The 22,380-nt window shown below is 45.1% G+C and overlaps 1 protein-coding gene across 1 annotated transcript in view; it reads left to right on the plus strand.

Moving 5' to 3' along the window:
- sez6b (seizure related 6 homolog b) overlaps nucleotides 1-20,008 on the plus strand; it is a 996,456-nt gene extending 976,448 nt beyond the window's left edge. Inside the window, exon 17 of the mRNA XM_085965010.1 lies at nucleotides 18,633-20,008. Coding sequence (XP_085821136.1) covers nucleotides 18,633-18,662 — 30 coding nt within the window. The 3' untranslated portion in view covers nucleotides 18,663-20,008. The remainder of the gene's footprint in view (nucleotides 1-18,632) is intronic.
- Nucleotides 20,009-22,380: the final 2,372 nt, after the last annotated feature.

Raw genomic sequence — 22,380 nt, forward strand, 5'->3', positions numbered from 1 at the left:
CAAATATCGTGAACGGGGCACGAATGGGGCGCTGCGCACACCGATGACGTCATTGGTGGCGGCACAGCGCAAATGCCTAACGCCACCATTAGCGCCCCTACTGAATATCGTGGGAGACGCAGCCAGTGGCGCTACAGCCACTGAATGCCTCTTTAGGCGCTAACAGGTGGTGTTACTCACCCAATTTCGCCCCCATTGTTTCAAAAATGACCAAAACAATGCTGAACCATTGGTGGCATCCATGTGAGCTTGAAAGCCCTCTCAATTTCATTAGTAGGAATGGGTTAGATCCTATCAACAGTCAGCTAGTGTGTCTAATAGCCTGTTCTCAGTCACCAAGAGGGCTTCTCTTCTTGCCCTTACTTTTGCGAGTAGGAAATCAATTGATAAATCAGAACATTTGGGAGCCATTGCTGCAGTTGACACCCCCCTACACTGCTCCTGCCTAACTCATCCTTGCACGGCTCGCTGTCAAAATAACTTGTACCCCTTTAAGCAGCTGCAACAGTTAAACACTGCAGCACTAATGAATCCCTCCCACACGATGATAACCAATGAGCAATGGTTTTATCACTATAAACCCACCCCACACGCATAATGAGAGCCATCTCAGGAAACTTCAGCGGGTTCATGCCGCTGTCACTTGGGTGGGTGGAAATCTCGCTCTGCTGCTAACTGCCACTCAAAGAAAGAACCAGCCCATCGGGTCCAATGGCCAAGTTGGATAATGTAACAATATGCCAAGCTGTAATTGATTTCTATATTTAATCACCACTTTGAGTTATTAATTTTTATTTGCGTCACAGGTTGAGTTAGCTTTTTGTATCAGAAATTGATGTGACTTTAACGGAATCGTTCATTTCAAGCCAATTGAGTTGCGCCAAAAGCAAGGCAAGAGCGGAGTTAACAGGCCTGAATGTGGATGAAGGAGCCGCACAACACAGAGCAGCAGATGTTTTGGGAAGTGAGGTAAAGAACAGACCAGGGAAGAAAAAGCAGGTCGAGAGACAGGCCAGGAATAAAAACAAGGCAACGGAGACACAGCTAGGAAAAAAACTAGATAAACGGGTAGGAAAATAGTGAGATTAAAAGTACTCTTACATTTGGCACTTCAGTAATACGGGTCTTGGGGAGACCTGCACTGGCTCCCTATTTTTACATTGCTAAAGCTCACTCCCTTGTGCCAATTGTAGAATTATAGATCTGCAAAACTATGAAGATGGGGAGCTGGCACATGGACATCACTCGCCGATGGCCTGAGCTACAGAATTGGGAAATGTAAAACATTTCAGAGAGAGACATCAACTGAGCTGTTGGAGCATGGTGGATGTCTACCTACATCTCAGCATATTGATCAATGATTTTGGCATGAAGGTTTGCGTCTGTAATTTATCTTTTTGGTTGTTACTGTAGCCCAGACACATATTTATCTATATTCTTGACTTGGTTGGTACAATTTCTAGCTGGCTTTCATTTCTGACCTCTACTTGTGATACTCAACAGTGTTTCTATTTGTGGCTGAGGATCATCTGAGAGTGAAACATGGAGCTGCTAATGTCAACTTTTCATCTTTTAAAAGTAGTGATGATGTTCAAGCAAACCAGCTAAGTGGAACCCGCTGTGCAGCTGAAAAGCTTGTCTTGTTCGCTTCTAATAGCTGCAGTTCTTCATACAGATGTTTCTAAGCATAAGTGCATAACTAAATAGGGGGAAGCTGATCTGCTTGAAAACAGAAAAGAAAGACTTGCATTTCTATAGCGACTTCCACGACCTCAGGTCGTCCCAAAGCGCTTTACAGCCAATGAAGTACTTTTGAGGTGTAGTCACTGTTGTAATGTAGGAAATGCGGCAGCCAATTTGAGCACAGCAAGCTCCCACAAACAGCAACCTGATAATCTGTTTTAGTGGTGTTGGTTGAGGGATAAATATTGGCCATGACACCGGGAATAACTCCCCTGCTCTTCTTCAAAGTAATGCTGTGGGAACTTTTACGTCCACCTGAGAGAGCAGACGGGGCCTCGGTTTAACATCTCATCCGAAAGACGGCACCTCCGACAGTGCAGCACTCCCTCAGCACTGCACTGGAGTGTCGGCCTAGATTTTGTGCTCAAGTCGGTGGAGTGGGATTTGAACCCACAACCATCTGACTCAGAGGCAAGAATGCTATCACTGTATTTACTCCAAGCTCAATTTTCTCCCCCACATAAGACTGCTTCCTTTCCTCTCCACAATACCACCTCTCTCCACCACTACCTCTCCTCCTCTGCCACTGAACCCTAATCAACAGTTTTACCATTTGATGGGTTTACTTCTCCGGCACTCTCCATGACAACCTCCCGGCTTCCACCATCCATAAACTACAAGTCATCCAGAATGTCATGCCCTGTGTCTGTTGCGTTTGCAAAGATAATCCAGAAGCCGTATGCAGAGCTCAGTTCATGTTGCTTTTAATGGCGGATCCAAACACACACTTACAGGCAAAAGCAATCAAATGCCTATATCCAATGTCAGACACAATACAACGATAACAGCACTATCAAACTCCATGTGCTCAGGCCAAGGCAATCGAGTACCTATCACCAATGTCAGACATAACATTTCCTCCCCCCTCACAGAATTTCAAACATGAAATGTAGTGACAAAGTCCTGTAGGTGGCCAGGGCGAGAACGTGTACGGAGAGGCCGAGGTGCGGACTGGTGAAGAGCAGGCCGAAGTGGGGACTGGTGAGGAGCAGGCTGAGGCACAATATCTGCTTGGGGGTTGGCTGGCTGAGCCACATGTGCATCCCGCCACTCTGGGGGTAAGGCTTGGGGATTAGGTCCATATAATCCCGCATCAGGGGGTGCTGGCACCTTCCGAAGGCGGCTGGCATGCCACCGAGAGCCGTCAGTAAGGCAGAAAGTGGCTGGTCCAAGTTGGCGGCTGATTTGGAGAGGGGAGGACCAGAATGAGGCCATCTTATTGTTGCGGTCAGGCCTGCGGACTCTGACCCAATCGGAGACTGAGATGTTGGGCGCCTTGGCCCTCTTCGACTGGTCGAAGCGGAGTTTCATCTTCTCCTGCTGTCTAGCGACTGTGGCTTGAGCCCGTGGAGCAGGGCTCTGAGCTAGCAAGGGGCGGAGCCTGCCAAGGAGCAGCATGAGCTCACGGCCTAGCATGAGGGATGCGGGTGAGACCCCTGTAGTGGAATGCTGGGAGGCTCTGTAGTGCAGCAGTGTGTGGAGGAGGGCCTTGTCAAACGCACACCCCTGGGATAGGTGTGCTCTGAGGCCATTTTTCAGTGTCTGGTTAAAACGCTCCACCCCCCCATTTGACTCGGGATGTGCGTATGTGACGGATGCCCTTGCTCTCAAGGTAAGAGGAGAGTTCCGAAGAGACCATTTGGGGGCCATTGTCTGTGGTGATGGCCTTTGGATGCCCCCACCGGGAGAAGAGGGACTCAAGGATATCGATGATGACCCGAGAGGTGACGGAGCCCACGGCATTGACCTCTGGCCATTTTGAGTGCAGGTCATAGGTCACCACTATGAACCGTTGATGGTGGGGGACACCATGGATCTCCCCGCAGACGTCCAGCTGCAGGTGCTCCCAGGGCTGAGAGGGCCAGGCAAGGGGTTGCAGGGGTGGAGGAGCTTGGTGGCCAGTCTTGCCACTTACAAGGCAGGCTGCACAGTCCTTGACCAGGGCCTCAATTTCCCTGTCGATACCCAGCCACCACACTAGGTCTCGGCATCGTTGTTTAAGCTTCACTATGCCCAAGTGGCCCTTGTGCGCCATGGATAAAACGCGCGCGAAGGGCACTTGGGACCACAGTGCAGAGCACACGTGCAACACAGGAGTCATTCCAGCAGGAGAGCTCCTCTTTAACTCTGGAGTAGGCAGACAGTTCCTCAGGCACCTTGCGAGGCCAGCCATCTCTGATGAAGGTGCACAGCTGGGAGAGGGCCGGATCCTGTTCAGAGGCCTCTTTGAGCTCCTGGAGAGAGACTGTGGTTTGGAGGGGTGTGTGCAGCATCTGGACGATATCCTGTTCCACATGTTCAGACCCAACGAGTGGGGCTGGGGCAGAGACAGTGCGGGAGAGCAGATCTGCAACAACATTGTCACGTCCTGGTGTGAACTGGAGACTGAAATTGTATTGGCGGAGGCGGTCAGACCAGCGGTGTAGACGCAGTGGTCTGTGGCCCGTGCCGGATGTCGACAGCAGGGCAGTGAGAGCCTGGTGATCGGTTCGCAGGGTGAAGGCACGGCCATACGTGTACAGGTGCCACCGCTCACATGCCCAAATGCACGCCAGCGCCTCACGCTCGCCTACTGAGTACTTCTGTTCAGTGGGGCTAAGGGCTCAGGAGGCAAAGGCGATTGGTTTCTCCACTCCATTCTGTATCTGCGATAACACTGCCCCCACAGCTGCAGTGGACGCGTCGCAGGTGACGAGGGTGGGGCTGGCGACGTCAAAGTGAGCCAACACTGGAGGCGACGTGAGCTGCGATTTGAGGAGGCGAACAGCTTCCGTACAGGCTTGTGACCACACCCAGGGCTCATCCTTTCACAGGAGCTGGCGCAGTGGGGCTGTGGTGGCCACGTATTGATGCACCGACTCGCCAGGGAGTTGGTGACACTGTCTAAAAATGAATCGCCGCAGGAGGGCACTTTGTGTGGCAGAGAAGTGTGTGCTTAACAGAGCCACAGCCACATCATATGTTTGAATTGAGTCTGCTGTGCATAATGTCCCAAGAACACGCTGGCCCTCCGCTCCCAAGCAATGGGATAACAGTGCCTTTTTCCGTGCTGTACTCACATTTTCTAGTCCAAGAGCAATGAGGTAGGTTTCAAAGGACTGTAACCAGTGAACCCATGGGATCGGGGGCTCACCAGGTAGTGCAAGGAAGGGAGGAGGTGGTGGAAGAGAGATTTCAGCCATCCTTGTCGCCAAATGTTGCGTTTGCAAAGATAATCCAGAGGCCGTATGCAGAGCTCAGTTCATGTTGCTTTTAATGGCTGATCCAAAAACACTCTCACAGGCAAAAGCAATCGAATACCTATATCCAATGTCAGACACAATACAACGATAACAGCACTATCAAACTCCATGTGCTCAGGCCAAGGCAATCGAGTACCTATCACCAATGTCAGACATAACAGTGTCCTTAACTGCACTAAGGCCCACATCCCCATCACCCCTGCTCTCACCCAGCTCCACTGGCTTCTGGTGCCCTAGAGAATTGACTTTTAACATTTTTGCCTTCACCTTCAAATCCCTCCATGGCCTGGCTGTTCCCTAGCTCCGTGATCCCCACCATCCCTATGCCCCTGCATGCCCCCTTGACACTGCCTTACTTCTCATTCTGCATTCCATCATCGCTGGGTGCTCCTTCAGCCACCTTGCCCCCCCCCTTTGGAACTCCCTCCCTCAGTATCTCCACCTTGCCTGCTTCCTTCCCATCTTCTAAAAGCTCCTTTAGATCCTTCGCTTTAACCGTGCTTCTGCCCCCCTCCTGACCCCCTTCTCTTTCACCCTGTTCGGTGTCCACTGGCTAGCCACTACCCTGTAAAGTGCCTCTGTATGTAATGAACACTGCGCAAATGCAAGTTGTTGTGTATTTAATATGGATTCTAGGCGTCAACTCCCGGCTGCTTACGCTGTTCAATCCATTTTCCATAACCCACCAGCAGATTCAGAGACCCAAGTGCAGTAATGGGTCTGCTGCCAGGCTATGGAAAGAGATATAATAGTGCAAATGCTGGGACTCAGCTCACAGACCTGGGCTGCAAATTAAAAGAACATGTTGTATAAAAGGAGCTAAAAATCCAGAAATGCTTCACCATAATCTAGAATCTGAATGCAAATATTACATATCCAAAACTCTTCACGGCAAATACAGGACAAATAGGGAAGCTTGTTTTGCTGAAATAAAGCCCTCAAAAAGAATAGGAATTTGTTAAATGTAAGAGAAAATGCCTTTTTATAGTATTGTAAAGGAAGACTTGCATTTATATAGCGCCTTTCACGACCTCAGGATGTACTAAAGTGCTTTACATCCAATGAAGTACTTTTGAAGTATTGTTGTAATGTAGGAAATTTATACATAATTTTTACATGCTGTCTCAGGGCGTGATATAACACAGAATTCAGGCTACATTGCAGATTACACGGTATTTGCAGATTGTTACAGGTTTTGAGTCTTGCCTTAGACACCACTGAACCCAAGAAGATATCTATTACTTCCATAAGCAATGTGAGCATCTTATTTTTATGCAATTTGTTTATTTTCATCGCTGCCCTGTACCAGCTTGTATGATGGAGATGTAACAACTGTAACTGCTTGTGAACGGAACTGGATATTCATGCCTTTCTTATGTATACTACTTTAATCTGTCCAATGGCAGACTGAGCAAACACTGAGACATGGCTTGATATGCTTGGACTGCCTTAATTCAATCAGTCCAACTTATCTTCAGAGAGCAAAATGGACGACAGAGAATCACTGCCCATTTTACACTCCACACATTTTCCTTTTCCCTTCAAAAAAGAAAACAAGATAGGCTTGCATTTATACAGCGCCTTCTACAACCACAGGACATCCCAAAGCACTTTACAGCCAATGAAGTACTTTGGAAGTGTAGTCTCTGTTGTAATGTAGGTAGTCCGGCAGCCATTTTGCGCACAGCAAGCTCCCACAAACAGCAATGTGATAATGACCAGATAATCTGGTTTTTTTTTGTGATTTTGATTGAGGGATAAATATTGGCCAGGACAGCAGGGATAACTCCCCTGCTCTTCTTTGAAATTGTACCGTGTGATCTTTTACGTCCACCTAAGAGAGTAGACAGGGCCTCGGTTTAACGTCTCATCTGACAGACAGTACATCTGACAAGTGCAGCGCTCCCTCAGTACTGCACTTGAGTGTCAGCCTGAATTTTTGTGTTCAAGTCTCTGGAGTGTAACTCGAACTCACAACCGCCTGACTCCGAAGCGAGAGTGCTACCCACTGAGCTACGGCTGACACTGAAGTCATTGGAAAGTAAAATCAGTCAGTGTATAAAACTGGCCATCAATTCGCTATCATCACTTTCCGCTACCACCCAAGACAGATTTCACCTCCAAAGTGTAAGGTGTTTTACAATTGACAAGACATACTAAAAAATTGTTCAGTATTTACAGTCTATGGGGAAAGAATCTCAAAGCTAGCATTAGTATCTTAACCACCAATCATTCAAGAGGCTTTCTTTTTTTAACTTGCATGAATATGCTATGCTTTCCAACACAATATTTAAAAGTAACTCTTTTATTCCCCAAAATCTTTCTGTGGAAAACTGGTCAAAAGATCCCGAAACATGACACAGATTGAAGATCTTATACAGTTAGGCCATTCAGAGTTAAATTGTTTGAAAAGAATATTATTGGGGGAGAAAAAAATTCTACAAAATCCTTAGAACATTTATCTGGATTGACAGAATCATCGGAAATTATGGATGGGAACTCACTGAAGAGCTCTGCCATCACGATGTTCAGGCCGTAGTAGGGGAAAGAACAGGCCAGATTCCAAGACAAGTTGTACAAACTGCATTTCTATCTTTCACGTAATGGTGAGAAATCGCAAAGTACATTTTCTGACATGCTAATGAGGAATTATGAAGAAAACTCCCATACGGACCGAGGTTAATTCTGTAAACATTTTGGAAAGCAGACTTCATCTCTCGAGTTCCTACTCCTGGACAATATCTACTATAGAACCTTCAACGCCACTTGGACAGGATTGGAGACAACAACAGGTTCTTGGATTTTTGCACACATTGCAATCCAGGTGACCAGATTTGACACATGAATGCACCTTTTTTCTCCTTGGCTAGACTGCCACTGGCCTGTTAACCGTGAGAATCTTCATCAACATTTAATCTCCAGATGACCATTTAGAAAAGGACTGTGAAATTCTGAAGACTGCCAAAAGTATATTGATGTCCATCTGTTCCAATGAATCTCCTAAAACAATAACTGTCAACCTTTTTGAGACATCCTTCTCCAAAAGAAACAGAAGTCGGAGGACAGGAGATCAAGTCGGTAGGGTATTTCCCTGCACCCCCCCCCCCCCCCACCCCACAGGATTAAGTTGTCTATTGTCTGCGATTCAAGCAACATTTCTTCTGCTTGTTCTTTCTAATGGATAAAGCAAAAATAGAAAGTAAAGAAGCATACAGTCACACTTAGAAGTGTAGATCAAAGTGTTAGCAACCAAACCAAGTTCAAGACCACAGTGTTAACAACCAAACCACACTCAGAAATCAAGATCAATGTGTTACTAACAGCAGGTCACAGTGTTAAAACTATACTTTAGAATTACAGGCTATAGTGCTAACAACCAAACAATGGCACTTGCTAGCTCCTTCTTTGAAAGTGTGTGATATGAGAGGTGGTCCTGACACCTCTGCGCCATTAACATTCACCTCTGAGGAATGTGAGTTATGAATGACATTGAGCAACTATGAACTCTGAACATTCTGGTGCCTATAGCAGTGTAAGTACAGATTTTAAGTTAAGTATTAACCATAGTGTTTGAAACGCGCTCTGATCCCTGCTCTTTTGCTTCACCATTGGTGGATACTTTTTCAATCATTATGCCCTCTACGTCTGAAACTTCCTCGCGAGCTCTCTCCATTTTGTCACCTTAACCACTCGGTTTCAAAAACATTTTCAAAACTCTTCTCTTTGACTGTGCTATTGGCTCCCCTCTCAACCTCTTCTGTTCTTCCTCTTTCTCTCCTCAGCATCCATCATTGTGTTCCCCTCAGTGTAAGGTGCTTTGAAATGTCTTTCTGTACATGAGGAGTGCTGTAGAAATGTAACTTCCTGTACTAGTGCTTGAAGTACATGTTTAATGGCATGGACTTGGGAGGGGGATAAATTGAACAATTTAGCGCTGCTGTCGCTGAGCTTCACATATCGGGAAGTTTGGCACAGACGTCAGCACAATCAATTTGTGACCTGTACAATTTTGTTTCTATCCATTTCAATGGATGGAAAATCATGCAGGCCACAAATTGGGCAAATAGACCCCAGCCAAATTCCCAATATGTGCTCCTGTCACATGAAGCTCTACACTGGGGGCACGAAATTGTGATATTTGCCCTTTGATTCTGTGACATATTCAGACGTACTCCTACTGGTGATAGATCATCCAACTATATTATCATTCTTAGGTCCAGCAACTGGCCTGAACAATATTGTGGATGTCCTTGGGTAATGGGAAGAATGTAGAGGTTTTCGACAGGTATGTTTTTTGCTTCACTGACACTCAAGAAATGTTTAATGTTCAAGTGGATTAAAACAAACAGGAATGTTTTGCCGAGCTGTCTTAACACAATAGTCCCTTTCCTTTTTTGACCATGCCTCTCAAGTCTTTCAGGCTAACTATCTTGAACTATTTTGTTTTTATAAATTTATTCAATAGCTTTGGTTACAAGGCAGGATGAAAGAAACCCAGTGAATTTTTGAACTGTGAACATAAAGCTTAGCCAGCTAAAGGAACAACAAACTTCAAACATCCTGAATGAGTGCTTTATTCATCTCTGTACTTAGAGTTGTTCTCTGTGCTTTTTTTGCAAGCATAATTCTTTTGAAGCTTTTTTTTTGAACTGCACACTTTACAGATGGAATAGTCTCGTTATTATTTACTCCATGACATAGGAAGACAGTAAAATTGTTTCCCTCCTCGTGTGAGTACAGCGGGTCATTGAACAAGTGTCCTGTGTTCTTAACATTTATTTGATCAGTGGGCCTCAATAGACTTGCAGTCTTCTTTTGAATGCAAAAGGCTCAGAAGCTAAGGTTTGTCTGGTAGGCTGTTTGAACTTCTGTCTGAAAATGCCCTTCCTGGGTTGCATTATTAGAAAACTATAATGCTGTTTCCTTTTTGATGTGCCTGATTAAAATGAAGCCGATAACATTGTCGAGAGACGGTAGCTGTGAATTTGGTCTGCATCCACAGAGAAAAATGTTTCTGTCAGAAACTTAGTGAGGTCCATAAGCAGCAATAGAACCCCCTCCGATGCCTAATCGGCATGATCATGGGGCGCGAGATGGGAAATTGGAAGGAAGGCAGGAGTTTCCTGGTATAACGTGCTGCAGGTTGGAATTCTAAGAGGCTGCTCAAGAAATGCAAGTAGGGTTTGGTTCTCGTGTAAACAAAGAGAATGGCGTTTGAAAGTACATTTATAAGATCAGTCTGGCAAACTGCAACTTATAACAGCAGTTTGTGCATCTGGCCTGGAGTCAGACAATGCTCTAGCCACGAGGGCTGCTGGGAGTCTAGGAGATAGCTTCCTTTGCTTATTGAGCTGTCTCTTTCAAACCTCTGGATCCCTAATTCATGGAACATCTGCTAAACAAGATAAATGTTGTGAGTAAAATTATTTTAAAATGTTCTTTAAAGCTATTCCTACTTCATAGCTTTGGCTAAAATTCTAGATACGTTTGTTAAATATTACTAGAACGTGTGAAAATGTCTAATTTAACACATATAAATTCACAAACTGTTCTGCAAACAGGCAGTAAACAAGGGCCTCTCAGTGAGCTCTGGAGGAGAAGCAATAGCCCACTGCAATGGTCCTTTCTTTTATGGGTCAGGATCCTATTCCACTGGCTGAGCATATGGTAGCGCATTCTGAATGAGTGTGCGGGGACTGTTGTGACCCAACCACTGTGCTGCTTTACTATCTGACAGTCAACGTAATTCTATGTCTACAGACCAAATAGACACTTTTATAGTTTAGATCACAGGAGAGCAACCTATGTTTACATTGCTATCCTGACAGCAGAATCATAGACCCATAAAAATGTGCATCCTCGATTGTGCCATTGGGATCATTTAAACACTAGGAGCTGGATTTTGATTGAGGAGGCGTGTAGGAGGCGGGACTACAACTTTCGGGGTTGTAGTCCCGCCTCCATCGAGTTGTGGCCAACCCACTCGATTTTCACTTGATTGACCTTGTTGAGCCCGCCCAGCGGGCTCAGCAGGCCAATTAAGGGCCACCCGGCAACAGGTGACGTCACAGATTGACATTTCATCTGTCAAAAGCTTTTTGACAGATGAAATATCAGCGTTTGACAGCTGTTTGAAGCTGTCAAACACTGACAATCTGTACTCCAAGTTAATTCCTTCCTCTCAGCCTGATTTAGAGATCTCTCCAGAACAGAAAGCTGAATGCTGCAACTTTTGACAGCTCGCGGCCATTCTGCTTTCTGTGCCGGTGAGATGAGGGACTCCCGAGACCTGAAGGAAGGAAGGCTGTAAAGGTAAGTAAATGTAAGTAAAACTTCTTTAAACACTTTACACACACCAAACAAACTTACCTCTGCACTCATGCACCCATCACTCACCTGAACATCTTGAACCCTCCAAGCCCTTCAGCCCGACGGTCCACCTCGCTAACTTGGCGTGGTTTGGAGCCATTGGGAATCCACACTTCAGCAATAAAAATAGGTATTAGGCTAAAACCTGCCTGTTAACTACCTGTTAACAGGCAGTTAATTGGCCTTAATCCCCATCCCGCGTCGGGGAGGCGGGTCCCAGCACAGGTCGGGTATCCGCCTCCTTTGAAACTGGCATGGGGGCGGGATGGGTTCGTGCCCCCCCACCGATTTCGAGATTTTAACCCCCCCACACGCCTCCAATCCCGCCTCAACGGCCCAATGAAAATCCTGCCCTAGCTGTTGAGTTACGGACATGACTCTCTCCCGCAGCTTCTAAAATAGCTGCAATCCTAACCAACTGCATGTATGTATAATTCTCCTGCCCCTAAATTTAATTTCCTGTTGCCATGATTTTCGGTCACGCTATTCATGTTAACATTTAACATTGAAAAGTGTCAATGCAATTGGTTAATGTGAGTTCCCTATGTAAACAGATCCCCGTGACATTATATTTGCAGGCTGCAGGCACGAGGTGGTGTTGTAACCCCATGTATCCTGTACCAGTATCTCCTGACACACCATGAACAAATCCAAGGGATATCTACTTATTCTTTTAAAATATGTTAAAAACTAAAAACACTTAACTTCGTAACCTAAGAATATTTTTAGTTTTATTTATGATAGTAATACTGTCCCTTAAAGGGGCATCACCTTTTTTTATGTACTTTTTAAATTCTCACCAATGTTCCTTCCTCTGCTAAAGGGATTGACATCTTGCTGTGTTAAGATTCACAAGAACAGAATTAGTTAGGTGGAGATCTGATAGAGGTGCTCAAACTTATGAGGGATTTGATAGAGTACATAATAACATAAGAGCTAGGAGCTGGAGTCGGCCATAGGGCCTCTCGCGCCGGCTCCGCCATTCAATAAGATCATGGCTGATCTTCTACCTCAACTCCACTTTCCCGCCCAATCCCCATATCCCTCGATTCCCCTAGAGTCCAAAAATCTATCTACCCCAGCCTTGAATATACTCAACGATTCAGCATTCACAGCCCTCTGGGGCGGAGAATTCCAAAGATTCACAACCCTCTGAGTGAAGAAATTCCTCCTCATCTCAGTCTTAAATGGCCGACCCCTTATCCTGAGACTGTGCCCCCTTAGTTCTAGACTCTCCAGCCAATGGAAACATCCTTTCAGCATCTACCCTAATCCCCTCAGAATCTTATATTTTTCAATGAGTAAATTAGGAAGAAACTATTTCCACTTAATGATGAGTCAGTGGAGTAGATTTTGGTCTGGGCCCATTTTGGGCGACGATCAGGTGGCCTAGAGGCTGCCCACCTGCACTCAGGTAAGTCACATGGGGGTTGTGGTGGGGCGGGGGGGTTTGGCAGGGTCTTGCGGGTGGGAAGAGAAGTGCCTGCAGTAACAGAGGCCCAGACTTTCCTTGTGGGGCCCGCAGAAATACTCCTGCTCCTCCAGACGCCACAAAGGAAAGTTTAACACTTACCTTACAGGATCTCTTCCTCCTGTGGATCGGGTTTCACTGAGCGGGGCAGCCGTGGCGGGCACCAGTTCAGTTGGCAGTTAAAATACCATTGGGGTCCTAAATACGCCATAGGACCCCAATTTGCATAAATATATTCAGGCCCGATAAAACAGCAGCATTGAAATCACCGCCAGGTGGGAATGGAGCGGTGAACTGACCGTTCCATTTTAACTCCTTGCCAGGCAGGGGGAGTTAAAATTCCCCCTTATATACATCACAACAATTCTCCAGTGAGTACAGAGTGGTGAAAGTGTCTGAGTTTGAAGGTGCAGATGATTGTGGGTCCAGTATATATTTAATAACTTTGTTTGTAAAGGCATGCAGTGTAGACCTGGAGCAATCTTTGAGGTCTTCCTCAGTGTCGCACTGTGTGACCCAGCATTTATAACAGGGGACACCAAGCAATCAAAGTTACAACGGGTATACAAAAAGCGTTTCAGCCTACGTCTGTTTGCTGCACACAGATAGAATTCTGCAAACTGGTAATTTTCCCGGTAGAAGAATGTGGGTCTTCGACCTGACGAAGGGTCTTCGACCTGAAGCGTTGACTCTGTTTCTCTCTCCACGGATGTTGCCTGGCCTGCTGAGTTTTTCCAGCGTTTTCTGTTGTTATTTCGGATTTCCAGCATCCGCAGTATTTTGCTATCGAAGAATGTGGCAAACCTTGTTCAATCTAAGCTGCAGGATTTTACAAGTGCACAAATGCCCAGCTGGGAAGCTGTAGTAAACAAGTATAAGGTGGCTTTACTGTGAAATCATCTGCAACCGCAAGCTGCAGAGGGGGGGCGGCCCGCGCAGCATGTTGCTGAGCTGACCTATTGCGCCACCAAGTGGCAGGGTATGGTTCTCCCAAGCAGCTCCCACGTCGAGTTCCCAGTGCCCTTCAAATCCCGACAGAAGGCAGTCAAGTTGGTGATTTAATTTACCTCAGTGCGCGCACAAAATGATGCAGCTGAACACCTGGGAACAAGTAGACTTTCCATTCCTCAACAAGGAGATAGTCATAGGTGGGAGACGGAATGAAATAACCGACAAAAATGAGAGAGAGAGAAGTGAAATGGGAAAAGAATCAATGAATACAGAGAGAGAATCAAGGCGCGCAAACGCCTTTGACAATTACATGGTACAACATCGTTTCAGGCTGCAGTAACGAGTTTCTGGAAACCAGCTGTTTTTTTTTGCTAGCAATAGTTCCCCAAACTGCTGCATTTTCCTTTCATAGATTACTTAAGTATTGGAACAGAAAACAGAAAAAGCTGAAACGCTTCTGTAGGGAAAACATGCAGCCAATGTTTTGGGCTCATAAGAACATAAGAAATAGGAGCAGGAGTCGGCCATTCGGCCCCTCGAGCCTGCTCCGCCATTCAACAAGATCACGGCTGATCCTCTATCTCACTTTCAACTCCACTTTCCCGCACTATCCCCCTATCCATTGGCTCCCTTAATATCCCAAAAATCTATCGATCTCTGTCTTGAGTAGACTAAACAACTGAGCCGCCACAGCCCTCACAGCCCTTTGAGTGAATGCCCTACTTCAGAAGTGAAAACGGATTTAAAGTTGAAACATCAACGGCCTGTTCTCCACAGGCACTGATTGACCAACTGAATGTTTCCATAATAACAACAGGAAACGCTGGAAAAACTCAGCAGGCCAGGGCAGCATCGGTGGAGAGAGAAACAGAGTTAACGTTTCAGGTCGAAGACCTTTCGTCAGACCGTCATCGACCTGAAACGTTAATTCTGTTTCTCTCTCCACCGATGCTGCCTGGCCAGCTGAGTTTTTCCAGCGTTTCCTGCTGTTATTTCGGATTTCCAGCATCCGCGGTATTTTGCTATCGTGTATGTTTCCAGATTTGTCTGCTTTTGTTTCAGATTACCAGCATGCGCAGTATTTTGCGTTGCGTTTAAACTGGTTCCTTTCAGTATTTTTATACTTAATAAAAACTGCACCTGGTGGCAGGTTTGTGAAGATCTGGCTGTACGTATAGGTCTAAATAATGCAACGGAATAGTCTGAACCAAAATAACCTAGCTGACTGGACTTGGGGCGTTTTACTACGTTAAAGGTGCTACAGGAAACTCTCGATTTACCGGCACCCAAACAACCGGAAATCTCGGTTAACCGGCAAAATTCAGGAGTAGGTTCAGTGAAGTTTTTCTTCATATTAGTGGCCGTTTCTTGATTCTTGGCTGTGTAATCGGGGGTTCCTGCACTTGTTGCTAAGCAACAGGGACGCTTGGTCTGTGGCCGGAGTTCCTGCACATGTTGCTAAGCAACAGGGAAGCCTGGATTTGTTGCTGTGTACAGAGCTCTCGTACCTTTTAACTAGAGCTCTCTGTAATCGGGACTTTTTGATAAACCGGCACCACGCCGGTCCCGTCGGTGCCGGATAAAAAAGAGTTTCCTGTATATAAATACAAGTTGTTGTTGGATGACTTTACTATTCATTCTAAAAGCGACTTTATCTGCCACCACATTACGCTGTTACAAATTTTAAAGGTTATTTTGCTCGCTGCATTATTTTTAGTGCATCTGCTCAATTTTTTGCATAAATTCCTGTCCATGCTATTTTAACACAAACATTAACCCATTTAGTTTAAATATATATTAAAAATATATAATATAAAATAAAAACAGAAAATGCTGGAAATAATCAGCAGGTCAGGCAGCATCTGTGGAGAGAGAAACAGAGTTAACGTTTCAGGTCGATGACCCTTCGTCAGAACTGGAAAAAGCTGGAGATGGAACAGGTTTTTAAGCAAGTGTAGGGGCAGGGAGAGGGGGGGAGGAGAGGAAAGAACAAAAGGGAAGGTCTGTGATAGGACGGAAGGCAGGAGAGATTAAGAGACAAAAGGGATGATGGTGCAAGGCGAAAGGAGATGGTAATGGGACAAGTTAAGAAACAAAAGATGGCTCTAGATGAAGTGTAAATGGCGATGGCAGAATGAAAGACAGCTGCCAAGTGAGAGAGAGAAAAAAAGATAGGGGCCGAGGTTATGATCTGAAATTGTTGAACTCGATGTTGAGTCCGGAAGGCTGTAAAGTGCCTAATCGAAAGATGAGGTGCTGCTCCTCGAGCTTACGTTGAGCTTAGTAACAGTTGATATCCTCATCATGCACCTTGTGTAGAATTTACTGCAATTTATTTACAATGAGTTTTTGTTATTCTTATTTCTAAATGGCAGCATAAAGCTAAACCTAAAAGAAACAATTTACTAAAGATGTGATTCCGTGATCCCAAAGTACCACCTCCCCAGCCGTATAATGAGGATTCTGTTTGAAGACTCGACACCAGCGGTATCTTGCTTTTATAGAGTACCTTTAACATTGAAAAAATATCCCAAGCCTCAGCAATCTGGTCCTCGAAGGCCAGGTAACTCAGTCCTATTTGTGCTTATATTTCTTATTCATTGGTTTTCCCCGTTTGAATTACATAAGCCTGGAGGTTAGGCGAAGGCCATTCTTAACACCGTTGCCTCATTGGTGGATAGATCCTTAAAAAGAAAAGATAGACTTGTATTTCTATAGCGCCTTTCACGACCACCGAATGTCCCAAAGCGCTTTACAGCCAATTAAGTACTTTTTGAAGTGTAGTCATGTAGGAGACGCGGCAGCCAATATGCGCACAGCAAGCTCCCACAAACAGCAATGTGATAATGACCAGATAATTTGTTTTAGTGTTGTTGATTGAGGGCTAAATATTGGCCAGGACACTGGGGATAACTCCCTTGGTCTTCTTAGAAATAGTGCCATGGGATCTTTTATGTCCACCTGAGAGGGCAATCGGGGCCTCGGTTTAACGTCTCATATGAAAGTCGGCACCTCCGACAGTGTGGCACTCCCTCAGCACTGCACTGGAGTGTCAGCCTAGATTTTTGTGCTCAAGTCTCTGGAGTGGAACTTAAACCCACAACCTTCCGACCTAAATAAATCCTAAATCAAAACCTCAACCCCAAGATCTGTTGGTATCGGAAACATGAGGTATATGCAAGTTACAGGGAACATTTCTTTAAATGTGGCCCTCAAGGCTTCATGGTATGCGTCTATGCAACACATGAAGACTTTGGCCGTACCTTGCTGTCCAGTCCACCACTGTACGTGCCTGGGTTATAAACTGCCGTACATATGGTGGTATTAATTGTGTTTTCATCACAAATTTTACCATGCAAATGCCCAAATCAAATGAAATGTGGTAAGGAATGCATATCATGGCCGAGAAATTCAGTGGTGCCGCGCCCCATTTTCAGGAATTAAATGGGCGCCTAAGCTTCCAATATGGCGGGCAGGAAGCGAGTGATCATTATGAGCCTGAAGTGCGCCGCCCGTCATATTGGTATAGTCACAAAGATAAACGTCCCGGGCCCAGGGAAACTAGGTTTACCTGCAGTCTAACCAGTGGACCTTAAAGGCACTACTGCAGGCTGCCAGCAAAAAGGTATTTCTTATTTTAAAAAATACTTACCTGAATGTGGAGCCAGGAGGTGCAGGAATGCTTAAACCCCCCCCGAGTTTCCCCTCCTCCCACCCCCTAGTTGCCCCTCCCCCTCACCAACCCCCCTAGTTGCCCCTCCCCCCCACCTACCCCCCTAGTTGCCCCTTCCCCTCACCTACCCCCCTAGTTGCCCAGCCCCCTAGTTGCCGCTTCCCCCACCCCTTCGCCCCTTCCCCCGCACCCCCAGTTGCCCCTTCCCCCGCACCCCCCAGTTGCCTCCCCCTCTCCCCTATCCCCCCTCTAGTTGCCCCTTCCCCCTCCCCTTCCTGGTCCACCCCTTATTGATCACCTGCCCTTCCCCTTTAAGCACTTTAAATGTCAAACCTCTTCACCGGTGAGCTGCCTGGGGACACCCAGCAGAATGTTCGCAGCTCACCGGTATCAGTTAAGTGAGGTCGCTGGCTCATATCAGGTGCACCTCGGGCCTACCCATTCCGGTGCAGGGAGTGGCGCAGACAAATTTCTAGGCCCATGTGTTTAATGTCCTTTGTTTCCAGCAACCAAATAGGCGACAGCAAACAGTCTAACAGATGATATTGTTGCAGAGCTTCATGACACTATCTATCATATTTGTACATGTGCCTTTCTGCACCATGGCTGGTGTCAAATAGAAATATCCCTGTCGGAGACAACAATCCTGGACAACTCCAGCAGCAATGCAGGATTCCCAACAATTAGCGGAGCGCCACACCTGGCCTGAAAATGTGTTGACTTGCAAGTTTCAAAGCTATTATTGTTTGGAAATACCAAATCTGGAGATTTTCCAATGTTTGGGGAGCTGGGATTAGAGGTATGTGATCCTTCCTTGTGAGCAATGTGCATGTGAACCTCACATAATTTTACATTGCTATTAGCTCTTTTTTGCATTTTTGTTCCTTTTCTCCATTTCTTTTATTGTTTGTTCCATCTAAGGGTATGTTGGTCTTGCAATGAGGAGAACGTGTTTTAAGCTCGGAGTCTCCTTTCGCAGGTATACAATTGTGTTAGCAATGCATTGCTGATTGTTGCCATGGAGATCTCTGCAGGCTAAAGGTTTGGCAATCAGGGATAATGGGGAGCGGCGATGACACACTTGTGCTAATCAATACTGTATTCAATGCTTTCATTAATAACACCTATCATTAGTGCTGAGTACACTGTCATTATGCTCTACTGTATGTTGTTTCATTTTCAGGAGGCACGAGAATATGAGGTTTCAATTTAAAGATGGACGTTTTTCACAACAGAAAAGCCCTCTTGCCTTCTAGACAATTTCTCAGCACTTCTTGCCCTTCTGTCCCTCACGACTGTTTGAAATCAGCTTTGATTTCCGAAGCCTATTCCTCAAAACAACTTTTCTGAAGCCTATTTCTCAAAACAACTTTTCTCTCCAACAAAGAATAAGGACTAACCGCACTTACGTGTGTCAATGAAATGTCAAATCTGCTTGTCCAGTGAATTCAAGTTAAGTAAAAGTGTACCTGTACATTTCTGTGTGCATTGTAGGCACAGCCACATAATAATTATTCTTCAATGTTAAAGAATGCAATCCTAGTAGATAAAAATAATCCAAATTATGAGCCTTTTACTATGTATTTATTCACTTGTTTTAAAATGTAAAATGTTTTAAAATGTAGAATTGTGGTAATGATGCATTTTTATCTATCGCCCATGGTGCATTACACGAACCTTTCGGGATCGGATCAATTGGCGTAGTTCAGACGGGGCCCTTTACATCTAAAGGGCTTGCTGAGTCACAAAACCTGAGCCTGGGGGTGCGAAGACAGGCATAGCATAATTAATCAGGAAAATAAAATTATTTCTCCATTCTCAGTCGAAACTGTGTTGATGCAAAAATAAATTTTGTAATAAAAAGAGTCATTAAAAAAAAGTTAAGGTAAAACATATACGTTTACTTGGCTTCATCCGGTGGCCCATTATCGGTGTAATGCTCCATTTCCCACTATAGAGCTAAAGTATCCAGACATTATAACAGGTTATACTGATTATTGAAATAATCTTACTATCTTCATACTGAGCCTGAATTAAGGACCATGATGATACTTTGTCTAGAAAAGGTTACGTATAATTATTTTGTAAATACTGTAATTTCACAACAAAGAACCTAACCCAATATAACTTGCACATACAACATATAATATACATCCATAATATATCCAATTGTCATTTACAGTTTATGGCCTACATTTTATCCTAACAGTACATCCCATTCACATACACACGCACCGACATTCCTTTTGCTTACTGGTTTGCAAACAAAGTTAACTGTTTATTTCTGTTTGTATGGTTTTATAATTATTCTCCTAGTTTATTCATCTTCTCTCCCATTATTAATCCCCTGTAGAAGAAAGACTTACATTTATATAGCGCCTTTCACGACCACCGGACGTCTCAAAGCACTTTACAGCCAATGAAGTACTTTTTTGAAGTGTAGTCACTGTTGTAATGTGGCAGCCAATTTGCGCACAGCAAGCCCCCACAAACAGCAATGTGATAATGACCAGATAATCTGTTTTTGTTATGTTGATTTGAGGGATAAATATTGGCCACAGGACATAACTCCCCTGCTCTTCTTCAAAATAGTGCCATGGGATCTGTTACGTCCACCTGAGGGGGCAGATGGGGCCTCGGTTTAATGTCGCATCTGAAAGACAGCACCTCTGACAGTGCAGCACCCCCTCAGTACTGCAATGGAGTATCAGCCTAGCTTTATGTGCTCAAGTCCCTGGAGTGGGATTGGAACCCACAACCTTCTGACTCAGAGGCGAGTGTGCTACCCACTGAGCCACAACTGACACTGACATATACACACTACATCTCTTTGGGTTCTTGTAGGCATCTCCACAGGCACAAACAATGTGGCACCTTGGATGATATGCTTGTCCAGTGTGGGTTGGGGTCCCTCTCCCCAGCCACCTTTCCTTCTTCACCTTTATCGAGACGAGAACCGCCCACCCCAATGTGAGAAGTCCAGTTGAGAACCCATTGATCTGGGATTGAGATCTCCGTGCTGCCAACCATCTGTCCATTGTAACCCTTTCCCATGAAGAACAGTTTACAAAGTCGCCAGAACTTTGAAGGGTAACTTAATGAAAGGAAAAAGATCAATGATTGCAACCAGCCATTCCTACAGGTATAATGACATAAATATAGCAAAAGTGCAACTAGCCAGCTCTCTCTCATATAATTAATTGTATGTGTTAGGCCATCCCCCTCCCCACCCCTACAAAAAACACACAAACACTGCAAACATTTCTTCTTTTTATAAAAGAGTATCACATCTGCAATAAACAATTTTTTCTGAAAATGTCACAAGTGCCTCTTGAAGAGCTGTGGTCGTGATTTGATGGACATTGTTGTACTTTTAGTAGGTGTTCACTTATTTGCCAAACCAAATATGCTTCTTGTTTCCCAGGCCCTACTTGGCTATATGTCTAAAAAAAATGAATATAGTAGCTTATCAGCTTTAATGAGCTGCGCTTGGTGACCTTGTTGGGACAGGAAGATGTAAAATACAGCAACAGTTTACAAGCATGTCAGAAAAAGAGGACATACAGTAAGTGGTATAACCAAGCAAAATGACATGCACATAAATGGCACTTGCTAAACTCTTCTTTATTAACAACAACTAATCATTCTGCCAAATTATAATTCTCATTGTTACTGAAAACTGCTGCTTAATATTGTTTTATGGTTCAGTTCTGAAAAATATTCCAAACTGGTGAATAATCAGTAGTTTCAATGAAAGTTGATGTTTAGGAAGTTTAATTTATTCATAGCCTTGGAAATTCTATTCAGGCAACAGAAGGTGTTAACATAAGAACTAGGAGCAGGAATAGGCCATACGGCCCCTTCGAGCCTGCTCCGCCATTCAAGATCACGGCTGATCTTCGACCTCAACTCCAGTTTCCCGCCCGATCCCCATATCCCTGGATTCCCCAGGAGTCCACTGTTCCCTCAATGTTCAAAACAGCTAACAGCGTTCAGCGGCGTCAAACAGCTGGAAAGTTATATGTTTGCGTGTCAAGGAAGCCATTACTAAATTCTGAAGTTAAAAACAAAACAGTTGGAAATGCACAGCAGATTCGTCAACATCTAAGAAACAAAAAGATAGGTTAATGTTTTGGACGTAGGTTTGTTTGCCAGAACATTGCCAGTTCTGATGAAGACCCTGGGTTAACCTATCTTTTATGTTTTCAGATGCTGATGAATGTGCTATGTGTTTCCAGCATTTAGAGAAGGTTTTTTTATACAACTATTAAATCCTACCTGCCTTGAGGAATGATTTTTTTTTAATCAGTTTTCTACTGGGCAGCTAGACAGAATATGGTCTTGAAATTGTTCAATCCCATTAGAAAGGGGCTTATTGAACTATGCCTTCTACCAGCTAATTTAGGAGCACTATTGTCCACAGTCAGAGGACTTTGCTTGGATTTTCTCCCCCTCTTGCTATAGACTCATAGAATAGTACAGCACTGAAGGAGGCCATTCGGCCCATTGAGTCTGCGCTGGCTCTTTCGAAGAGCAATCCAGTTAGGCCCTAATTGTTATTGAAGGCAGCCTTAAGGTGCTGTGAGACAAACAAAGGGACAGAAGTGCTTTCGATGGGGCTGCTCCTCAATTTTTGGCTGCACTTCAGTCTCACGCTCCTGATCTTCAGCTACGCGGTGCGGAGGGCAGCGGGTAAGTCGGAGGACCTCCTCGTAGGATTGCTCCTGGGCCTGGCCAAGGTGGTCATCTACAGGTCATGGCAGTGCGCAGTCGAGGGGGGTCGTTTGGCCTGACTGCCTGTCTCTCTTGCGCGGCTATGTTTGCACCCGGGTGTCCCTGGAGAGGGAGCGCATGGTTTACGCCGGTATGTTTGAGGCCTTCCGCGAATGGTGGGCACTGGTGGGACTGGAGTACATCATCAACACCAGGGA

This window comes from Somniosus microcephalus, chromosome 22, assembly GCF_052327205.1.
Source record: "Somniosus microcephalus isolate GS21.2 chromosome 22, FLI_Smic_1.0, whole genome shotgun sequence".
NCBI lineage: Eukaryota > Metazoa > Chordata > Chondrichthyes > Squaliformes > Somniosidae > Somniosus > Somniosus microcephalus.